Raw genomic sequence first — 9,118 nt, 5'->3', positions numbered from 1 at the left:
AAGGATGTAGTGGTTCCGAACGTGCAGATTGCGGGGAGAATAGTATGCATGGATGCATTTAAGAACCCAGTCAGGTATGTAGTTAGTTATATGGGTGGTAGGTAAGTAGTCAGGTAAGTGGGACTGATGATATCTTCTTCTTCTTCATTGATGAAGTATTTCCCAAAGATACTATATACAAATCTGATAAGAAGTATAAAAGATAGGATCAAGTCATCGCCTTGTTAACTATCTATCTAACAGGGAGAAAAGGGTTGTTTGTTAATCATGTCTTATCAGCGCGGTCTCGGACCGCCGACCACTAGCCCGACACCGGAGGAGATTTAGTCGGGGAGCTTATCGCGGGGAGGAGGATTCTCATTGGCAAGTGGCAATTTGATGGAGTCACTTTCTGGCACTTGTTGTCGTTGTCGTTATGCTCTTGTGGGTGTGGATATCCCTGGGTGGATTAATGGAATTGACAGAGTTAAATCAGTTGTAAGTAAGTAAGTGCGGGGGGATGATGTAGCAAGCAGCAGTTGTGTTCAGGAACTGGAACTAAAGTTAAGTTGCCTTTGCTGTTCCTCTTCTTCTCTCTTGTTCCTTCTTATTCCCCTTCATTTATCCTGCTCGTGTTTCCCTCCTCTTCCCTCTCCTTTTCTCCTGTTTTATTTTCTTCACTCGACTCCCATCCCTTACTTTTGGGATCTGGATTTACTTTTTAATGACGATATGTCTATCCTAAATTAAGAGAACTTGAATTCCTGAGAGATAATTCTAGTGGAATACACACCTACTTCTTGATCAGTTCATAAAGAAAAGACACACACGACTTCTTGATCAATTACCTGAATTGACTGCCCATCATGCGACAACCTTCCATGGACGCCAACGCCGATGAGGCGTTGGCTAGAATGGGCTACAAGAGTGAATTGCCTCGCAATTTGAGTATGATGAGTATTCTCGGCCTGTATGTTTCCCATTCCAGCATAGTATATATATTTATTAGTAGGGAAAAGCGGACATCACTCACTAAATTAATGTATCAACAGCTCCTTCGCCATTATGGCCGCCCCCTTTGGCCTCAGCACCACCCTCTACATCACCCTCACCGACGGCCAATCCGTCAGCGTCATCTGGGGCTGGGTCGTCGTCACCCTCATCTCCATCGCCATTGCCGCCTCGCTCGCCGAGATCTGCGCCGTCTACCCCACCGCCGGCGGAGTCTACTACTGGAGTGCCATGCTCTCCACGCGCAAATGGGCCCCCGCCATGTCCTTCATCGATGGCTGGCTCACCCTCGTGGGCAATTGGACCGTCACACTCAGTATCACCTTCTCTGGAGGGCAGTTGATCCTCAGTGCCATTTCGCTCTGGAATGAGGACTTTGTCGCCAACACTTGGCAGACCATTCTCATGTTTTGGGCGGTGATTGGGTGCTGTGCGTTGGTGAATATCTTCTTTTCCAAGTGGTTGGATTTGATCAATAAAGTATGCATTTATTGGACGGCCGGGAGTGTCGTGATTATTCTCATTACGCTTTTGACCATGGCGGATGAGAGACGGGATGCTGAGTTTGTTTTTGCGCATTATGATGCTTCGCAGAGTGGATGGTATGTCTGCCCCTTTCTTAACCTCCAGGGTTGGTTTATGGACCCGTGCTGATGATGGTAGGCCTGCTGGTTGGGCGTTCTTTGTTGGTCTGCTGCAGGCAGCATACACACTCACTGGATACGGCATGGTGGCCGCCATGTGTGAGGAAGTGCAAAACCCGCATCGGGAGGTCCCCAAGGCCATTGTGCTATCGGTGGTGGCGGCCGGTATCACAGGTCTGGTCTATCTGATCCCTATCATGTTTGTTCTGCCCCCGGTGCAGACCCTTTTGGCTGTGGCCAGCGGCCAGCCTATCGGACTTATCTTCAAGACAGCCACCGGCTCCGCTGGCGGAGGCTTCGGGCTGCTGTTCCTGGTGCTGGGCATCCTGGTGTTTGCGGGAATTGGCGCATTGACGGCTGCCAGTCGATGCACGTATGCCTTTGCTCGTGACGGAGCCATCCCCGGCTTCCGACTTTGGAGGAAAGTGAACAAGAAGTTAGATGTGCCAGTGTGGGCCATCATCCTCTCCACTGTCGTCGATTGCCTGTTAGGGCTGATCTACTTCGGCTCCTCGGCGGCCTTCAACTCGTTTACGGGTGTAGCCACCATTTGTTTGTCAATTTCGTATGGCCTTCCCATTTTCATTTGCGTGCTTCGGGGACGAGAAGCCGTCAAGGAATCCAGCTTCTCGCTGGGACGATTCGGATATGCGATCAACATCGTATCCATCTGCTGGATTTGCCTGGCTGTGGTGCTCTTCTGCATGCCCACCTCGTTGCCGGTGGATGCGAGTAGCATGAACTACGCGAGTGTGGTGTTTGCCGGTTTTGCGGCGATCAGTGTCCTATGGTATGTGGTGTACGCGCGCAAGCATTTCACAGGGCCACCAATCGCGGACGAGGATATGCCCGGTGTGATGACGGGGAAACCCATTGATACGGAGAATACTTATGCGGCGCATGAGAAGGAGGGGAAGGAATGAAAGCCTATTAGCGATTTGTTTGTATATAATTAGGTTCGAAGCTATAATGAATATACTTATACATTAACATCTACAAAAAAAAGAAAGCTATCTTTGATGATAGTATTGTCCATGAAGAAGTCACTTTAAAATAAGTCAAAAGCATGAATGCAATGGCGCGAAGTAGGGTGCATCTAATAGATCGATAGATAGCCGATCAATCACAAGTTGGGCTGGCTGAGCAGCCAGAGGGACTAAACTCCGACAACCGCGGTTCAATCGCTCCCCATCATCCATCAAGCAATCAACCACAACCACCACACCACCGATCTCTCAGCTCGCAGCCTCACACACTCCTTCCCTCCCAAACAATCCCCACGCGACCAACCAGCTCTACACGCGTGCTGAATCCTACCAGATCCAATTCCAATTATTTCTCCCCCAGAACCAACTATCACCAGTCCTGCGCGCGCACTCTCTCTTCCTCTCCCTTGGCCGAAATCCGGGGAAGCTCCGACTCCAACACACTCAACACACACACACACTCTCTTGGTCGCACCGATAAACAACACACCACAACGAAACTACTCTCCAATACAGAGACACGACACAGCAAGACACTGATGCGGACCCATCATCGCGCGTACTCCCGTCCCCGTCTGCTCTCATGTTGCTGAAGCCGTCCGACGTCTTGTTCCTCGCACCATGTCGGATTCAGTGGGTGCGTTGATCCCCCCGACCTATACCTACTTTACATACTACACTGGATAACATTAAATGGAGGGATGGATATAATCGGGGGGGGGGGAGAAATAATATGCTGATCGATATGACGTTCAGATCGTGTCTTCGTCCATGCCCTTAACACGGTGAAACGCATTCCCCGCACGGGGACCGCTAGACCGCCGGCGTCGGAGAGATTGAAGCTTTATGGCTTGTATAAACAAAGCATGGGTATTTGTCTCCCTTCCTTTTCATTTTTGACCACTGGGGAGTTTGTGTTGCGTTGATGATAATGGAATGGGATATGCTGACGAAGGATTTAATTGATGTTATGTAGAAGGCGATGTCGAAGGCGTCATGGATCGACCGGTCGGGAATACCGCGGATGTGTTTATGGAGTGTGAGAAATGGTATACCTCCCCATTCTTCTCTTTTATATGCTGTCGGTATCAGTATGCTAATGAATCATACTGATGATGTAGGGACGCATGGCACGCCCAACGAGGCCTCTCCCGCACAGAAGCCAAACGACGCTACATCTCCACTCTCATCGATACCATGCATAACTACGCTTCCCAAACAGCCGAGGCAAGGGAACTCGTCGCGGAATTGGAATTCGTCTGGGATCAGATCAAATCCAACCCGTCTTCGTCGTCTAAGTCGTCGTCTCAGGGCCTCGGTAGTCCCGTGGCTTCGGCGGCAGCGGTGTCCATACGGGATCATGCACGGATCCAGCAGCAGCAACAGCAGCAGTTCCAGCAGTCTAGTAATAGATTGACTCGTCCGGAGTATGAGCAGTTACTTGCTACCACGGCTAGAGGGAGAGGGAGTGAGAGATTACGGGTGTTGAGTCCGGTTAGTCAGGCGGAGTCGGGGTTTCGACGACAGATGGAGGAGGAGCCACCTGAAGAAGAAGAAGAGGAGGAAGAGGAAGAAGTGTACGCGGAAGCGCAGGATAATCTATTCGAGAATGAAGACGACAACGACGAGGAAGAAGAACATCTGGAGGAAGAAGAAGACTACAACAACACTCACGACCGTCACGAATCGCATGACTACCATCAACAACAACAAGGGTACAGCTTCCCCTCCCACCAGGAGGAAGACTACGATCACGATACTACCCTAAGTCGAAGACGACGACGACCACCACAACCACCCCCGGACGACTCCAAACGCTGGCGTCGCACCGTCGAGCAGGCCTTGACGACCATGACCGCCGAGATCGCCGCCGTGCGAGAACAACTGGAAGCGCGAGCGCTAGCTCATCGTCGACGAACAGGCCTGTGGGCCTGGCTAAAGTGGTTGGTTTGGGTCGCCGCACGGCAGATCATGGTTGATTTGGCGTTGCTCGGTATGCTTCTGATCTGGATGAGACTGCGGGGAGACCGCAGGTTAGAGGAGAAGTTGAAGGTGGGTTGGGCGGAGGTGAAGACGAGGTTGGTGTTCTTGATGCTGTTTAGGAGGGTTAGGAGGGTGGTGTCCGCGTCTCCTACGTCTTCATCTTCACCTTCTTCGTCTGGTGATAAGGCCCCGTGAGGTTCTTTATGCACCGATTTTATTACCATCAGTTCATTTCTTTTGTCTTTTTCTGGTACATATACATATATACCTTTTTCTTCTCTTCTCTTCTCTTTCTTTTTCTTACTTACTTATTATACCTATACCTATACCTCTCTCTTTTATTATTCATTTCTTATGTTATTGTGTCGGGTTGATTATTAGAGGTTGTCTTGTCTACTTCTCTACTTCTCTTTGAGGTGTTATACTTCATTGCAGTGGCTAGCTGTCTGCATATTTCTGTGCGGTGTTCTGGTTGTACACTTTTTGTATTCTAGGTGATTTACAGTCTATAGATCTGGAGCCTGGATTATAGTGTATGCATCATTATCATCATCTGATACCAATCATACTATCTATACTTACTACTAGTGGTCTACAAGGAATCGCCAAGATCTACCAACAGATTAATGACTGACTCGGAATCAATGACATTCCTGATGCTAATATATACACAAACAGACGTCAACCAGAGAGACGGAAGAGAAAAACAAAAGGAAAACACCGGAATACAAAAGACACGTTAAGTTAGTGGTAGTGGTTCAGTTAAGAAAAACACAATGATATATGCTCCCCTCAAAATATTTCATTTTGTATTTCTTTTAATATTGCCGACCAGGCCAGTCGGAGTAGATCTGCTTGGGGCGCAAGTGCACGGGGACGACGTTCTCGGGGGTTCCGGGGATTTCCTTCTTCAGGCCCTATACCATTTAATTAGTATTAGTCTGCAGGACATGGCCCGGAAAGAATAGGAATAGATATAAGGGCGCGATATGGGGGTGTAAATGGAAGAGGAAACGCACCAGCTTCTCAAAAACACAGCTGTTCAGCTTCATCTCCTGCGCACGGCACTCCCAGAGCTTGTGGTTGTTGTTCTCGAGACACTCCCAGTGAGCAGTGAACGACTTCAGGCAGTGGGTGTTGATGTCCTTGATTCTGCAGATCCATTGAATCAGTATTCCTTCTGCGGTGTATCATCGCTCAATGGCCCTTTGGAAAACCAATTGAACAAAAGCATGGGAACATACACGCTAGCCGCACAGCGCGTCACCTTTCTACCCTCCTTCAGACAGTCCAGCTCTCCGCGCCCGTTCGACTCGTCCTTGCACTTCATGAAGTCGTCGTTGTAGGGCTTGCAGCGGTCTCCGATAAAGTACGCCGCGCTGTACAGCGGCGCCGACGTAGCACCGATCTCCTCCACCTTGGGGATGTGATCGGGCATGGGGGTCGTGTCGACCAGCACCTGCTGGTTAAACCTGGGGCAGTCATTTCCGTTAGAAAGAGCTGGTCATTGTTCAATTGCGTTGCGAGTATGTATGTATGTATATATGTATGTGTCGTATTATATGTCGTGGTGGTGTAGTAGTAGTCAAGGGTAACTCCGTGGAAGTGGCCGGTTGGGGGATTGGCAGGATTTCAACGTACTGAGGCTCTCTGGACGCCATGGTGACCGCTGGGCGTAGGACTCAATGGACCGGATCTGGGGGGAAAAGTCGAGGAGAGGGGGATCGAATTGATGGAAATGGTTCGCCGGGTCCGAGTGGAAGGTGAAGCTGCGAGTTTGGAAGGAGTGGTTTTTGCTCGTTGCTGATTGGTTGGGATGGATGGGTTAGGTAATCTGCTAGTCGCCGGAATTATCAGGCATAAATAGGAAGCTGGTTTCTTTGTTGCCTCAGGCATGAGGGAGCTCCACACGTGACCGTAACCGTGCGAAAAACAAAGCTTCCCGATGGATTCACGCCAGCATTGCCCGGCTGTTGTTGATGCCGCGCACTGCGCTTCTATTTCTGCTGCTTGTCTGTGGGTATCCCCTTTCTTCCCTTGTCGAAATTGGCTGTGTGTTGTGGGCTAGTTGCATCATTGCACCTGCTTATTCTTACATTGTTGACATTTAATAGAAAATCGGTATTTGCCGACTTGGGTTCGATTGGGTGTTATTGCGCCTTCGTTGCGGAGTGACCGACCTTATTTATTGCAATTGTTCCTTCCATTACCGTGTTGCTCTCAATATCGCCCCTTATATTCCTCGCCATTCAACCTAAGCACAACGCAACTCGCAATGTCTCTTTTCGGTCAAGCTGCGGCCCCGTCCACGGGCGGCGGCCTCTTTGGACAAGCCAACAACACCGCAAATAAGCCCAGTCCCTTCGGTGGAGGTGGCGGTCTCTTCGGAAATACCTCGACGACAAACACTACGCAGCAGAACACCACGGGCGGATTGTTCGGAGGTGCGACGCAGACTCAGCAACCGTCGGGAGGAGGTCTCTTCGGCGGCGCCACAAACACGCAGACTCAGCAGCCATCCGGCGGACTGTTCGGCCAAACCGCGACCCAGCAGAAGCCAGCCGGTGGTGGTCTTTTCGGAGGACTGGGGCAGACGCAACAGCCCCAGCAGCAACAACAGCAGACTACTGGAGGGAGCTTGTTCGGGCAGAAACCCCTTGGAGGAGGTGGAGGAGGGTTGTTCGGTCAGCAACAGCAGTCGCAGGCGTCGCAGCAGCAGGGTGGTGGTCTGTTTGGTGGGCTGGGTCAGACGCAGCAGCCTCAACAACAGCAGCAACAACCGAGTTTGTTCGGAGGTTCTCTACTAGGAGGACAGCAGCAGCAACAGCAACCGGCGCAGCAACAGCAGCAGCCCCAATTGGGCCAGACTCAGATGGGTCAGTCGACGGCACAGCTTGGTTCGAGTCTGTGGGAGCCGGGCCGTGCAGTTACCGGAGGTATGTTGAGAATGATTCTCGATGTTTTATATTAGACGTACTAATGGTTGTAGTCCACCGCACCGTACCGATGCAGATTCAGATCGTAAAGGATAAGTGGGATGCGTCCAGCCGTTCCTCTCCCTTCCGCGCGTACTTGTATAACAATGTCGGCGAAGAAATGGCGCCTTTCTACCAGCCGGGTCCGGAGGACGATGACACAAAATGGGAGGATGCATTGCGGAAGCGGCCCGATTCGGGATATGTTCCTGTGCTCGTCAAGGGCTTTTTCGAGTTGGGCAAGCGCGCGCAGCGCCAGAAGGATTTCCTTACCATGATGCAGACGCGACTCCACGAGATCAACAACTGCCTGTCGGATCTGCTGTCTCGGCACGATCTGAAGATTTCGGTCAAGATCGCCGACTGCCGCCGGAAACACCTCGTCCTCAGCAAGCGGTGTCTGGCACTTGCGGCCAAGACGCAAGTGCTGCGGAATCGCGGTTACGCCATGGATGACGCGGAGGAGGAGCTGAAGAAGAAGCTCAGCCAGTTGGAGCGGTCGGTCTTTGACCCCTCACTGAACGGACGGGCGGAGGAGATCTGGGCGCGCATGCTGGCGATCCGGGAACACTCGCGACGTCTACAGCAGGAGATGGAGCGGGCCGGACCCAGCGCGGCGGCGCAGGCGGACGACGAGCTGGACGAGCAGACGATGAAGACGGCCAAGAAGGTAAGTTCCTTACCTCCAGTCATGGTTACTACATATGTTAATGAATTCTTAGATATTGGATGACTACCACACGCAAATCCAACACTTGCAGAAGGAACTCGAAGCAGTGAGAAAGGACTTTGAGGAGGCACAGAAGCTTCCCGGGGGAGCCGTGAACTACTGATGCCGGTGCTGATGCTGATGCTGTTGATGCTTGATTGCGATTCCATCATATCATGAATTGAGGGACTGTCTGGTTGTTTGGCTTGTGCTGTTTGGAGCATGGAGTTTATAGGAGCTGGTATCCGCACGTCTTGCACACGAGACGTGGTTTAATAGAGCATAAAAAGTAACCGTGACAGCTGGTCATTTGAGATTCATATTCATTTCTGCAACTCGAGATGTACAATATAATACATTATGCGATGCCCTTCCTTCATATCCCTTGTATGCATTGTGTGTTGTAAAGTGGAAAACAAAAGTAGTCGACACGCGATTACAGGAACTTCTTGACGAAGTCAATGGCGAAGGGAGCTGGATCAATTGTTAGTTCGTAGAACAGAATTCCGGGGCATGCGAAGAACTCACAAAGGTAAAGCAGGATACCACCGGAGACAGCCATGCGGATGGTCTGGTTAGCCTGGACCTCACCGGCCTAGAAAGAAAGAAAAATAGAATGTCAGTATGTTATGTTCTGCTCGGGGTCGATGATGACGATGAAGAGGGAATTGGGTGAAATACTCTGATCTCCTCCTTGGAGAGCTGTTCCTGGCCTGGTAACAATTAGCATAATGCAAGCATTTCATCTATTTAAAAAGTATCTCACCTGGAGCGAACATTGTGATAGCGGTTTATGGGCAAAAAAGTTCAATGGAGAGATAGATAGATGTA

The 9,118-nt window shown here is 50.5% G+C and overlaps 5 protein-coding genes across 5 annotated transcripts; 3 read left to right on the top strand and 2 right to left on the bottom strand.

Annotated features, from left to right (window-relative positions):
- Positions 1-845: 845 nt before the first annotated feature.
- On the top strand, positions 846-2,557 carry BO85DRAFT_456771 (putative GABA permease; the record flags this gene model as incomplete). Its single annotated transcript, XM_025661470.1, has 3 exons — positions 846-949; positions 1,032-1,592; positions 1,654-2,557. The coding sequence occupies 3 exons, from the start codon at positions 846-848 to the stop codon at positions 2,555-2,557; spliced, it is 1,569 nt and encodes a 522-aa protein (XP_025519116.1).
- Positions 2,558-3,214: 657 nt separating this feature from the next.
- Positions 3,215-5,164, top strand: BO85DRAFT_475322 (uncharacterized protein). The gene is made up of 2 exons (XM_025662714.1): positions 3,215-3,669; positions 3,742-5,164. Exons 1-2 carry the CDS (start codon positions 3,617-3,619, stop codon positions 4,796-4,798), a joined length of 1,110 nt encoding a protein of 369 aa, XP_025519115.1. The 5' UTR covers positions 3,215-3,616; the 3' UTR covers positions 4,799-5,164.
- Positions 5,165-5,230: 66 nt separating this feature from the next.
- BO85DRAFT_446347 (coiled-coil-helix-coiled-coil-helix domain-containing protein) lies at positions 5,231-6,356 on the bottom strand. Its single transcript, XM_025659484.1, has 3 exons — positions 5,848-6,356; positions 5,623-5,755; positions 5,231-5,520 (listed from the first exon to the last, which is right to left on the bottom strand). The coding sequence occupies exons 1-3, from the start codon at positions 6,039-6,041 to the stop codon at positions 5,422-5,424; spliced, it is 426 nt and encodes a 141-aa protein (XP_025519114.1). The 5' UTR covers positions 6,042-6,356; the 3' UTR covers positions 5,231-5,421.
- Positions 6,357-6,568: 212 nt separating this feature from the next.
- On the top strand, positions 6,569-8,661 carry BO85DRAFT_390917 (putative nucleoporin). Its single transcript, XM_025656792.1, has 4 exons — positions 6,569-6,619; positions 6,718-7,539; positions 7,593-8,248; positions 8,301-8,661. The coding sequence occupies exons 2-4, from the start codon at positions 6,879-6,881 to the stop codon at positions 8,409-8,411; spliced, it is 1,428 nt and encodes a 475-aa protein (XP_025519113.1). The 5' UTR covers positions 6,569-6,619; positions 6,718-6,878; the 3' UTR covers positions 8,412-8,661.
- On the bottom strand, positions 8,585-9,097 carry BO85DRAFT_517390 (uncharacterized protein). The gene is made up of 4 exons (XM_025664907.1): positions 9,054-9,097; positions 8,969-9,000; positions 8,816-8,882; positions 8,585-8,761 (listed from the first exon to the last, which is right to left on the bottom strand). The coding sequence occupies exons 1-4, from the start codon at positions 9,064-9,066 to the stop codon at positions 8,724-8,726; spliced, it is 150 nt and encodes a 49-aa protein (XP_025519112.1). The 5' UTR covers positions 9,067-9,097; the 3' UTR covers positions 8,585-8,723.
- Between the last annotated feature and the right edge of the window lie 21 nt (positions 9,098-9,118).

The sequence above is a fragment of the Aspergillus piperis genome (genome assembly GCF_003184755.1).
Source record: "Aspergillus piperis CBS 112811 unplaced genomic scaffold BO85scaffold_3, whole genome shotgun sequence".
Lineage (NCBI taxonomy): Eukaryota > Fungi > Ascomycota > Eurotiomycetes > Eurotiales > Aspergillaceae > Aspergillus > Aspergillus piperis.
Note: the sequence above shows the minus strand (reverse complement) of the source record. Positions and strands in the feature narration are given on the sequence as shown.

Coding starts and splice junctions, on each gene's coding strand:
- BO85DRAFT_475322 (XM_025662714.1), top strand. CDS start 3,617: ATGGATCGACCGGTCGGGAATACCGCGGATGTGTTTATGGAGTGTGAG. Junction 3,670..3,741: donor TTTATGGAGTGTGAGAAATG/GTATACCTCCCC, acceptor CTGATGATGTAG/GGACGCATGGCACGCCCAAC.
- BO85DRAFT_517390 (XM_025664907.1), bottom strand. Junction 8,883..8,968: donor TCTCCAAGGAGGAGATCAGA/GTATTTCACCCA, acceptor CTTTCTTTCTAG/GCCGGTGAGGTCCAGGCTAA. Junction 8,762..8,815: donor TGGTATCCTGCTTTACCTTT/GTGAGTTCTTCG, acceptor CAATTGATCCAG/CTCCCTTCGCCATTGACTTC.
- BO85DRAFT_390917 (XM_025656792.1), top strand. CDS start 6,879: ATGTCTCTTTTCGGTCAAGCTGCGGCCCCGTCCACGGGCGGCGGCCTC. Junction 7,540..7,592: donor GGGCCGTGCAGTTACCGGAG/GTATGTTGAGAA, acceptor TAATGGTTGTAG/TCCACCGCACCGTACCGATG. Junction 8,249..8,300: donor CGATGAAGACGGCCAAGAAG/GTAAGTTCCTTA, acceptor ATGAATTCTTAG/ATATTGGATGACTACCACAC.
- BO85DRAFT_446347 (XM_025659484.1), bottom strand. CDS start 6,041: ATGCCCGATCACATCCCCAAGGTGGAGGAGATCGGTGCTACGTCGGCG. Junction 5,756..5,847: donor ACGCGCTGTGCGGCTAGCGT/GTATGTTCCCAT, acceptor ATGGATCTGCAG/AATCAAGGACATCAACACCC. Junction 5,521..5,622: donor GCTGTGTTTTTGAGAAGCTG/GTGCGTTTCCTC, acceptor TAAATGGTATAG/GGCCTGAAGAAGGAAATCCC.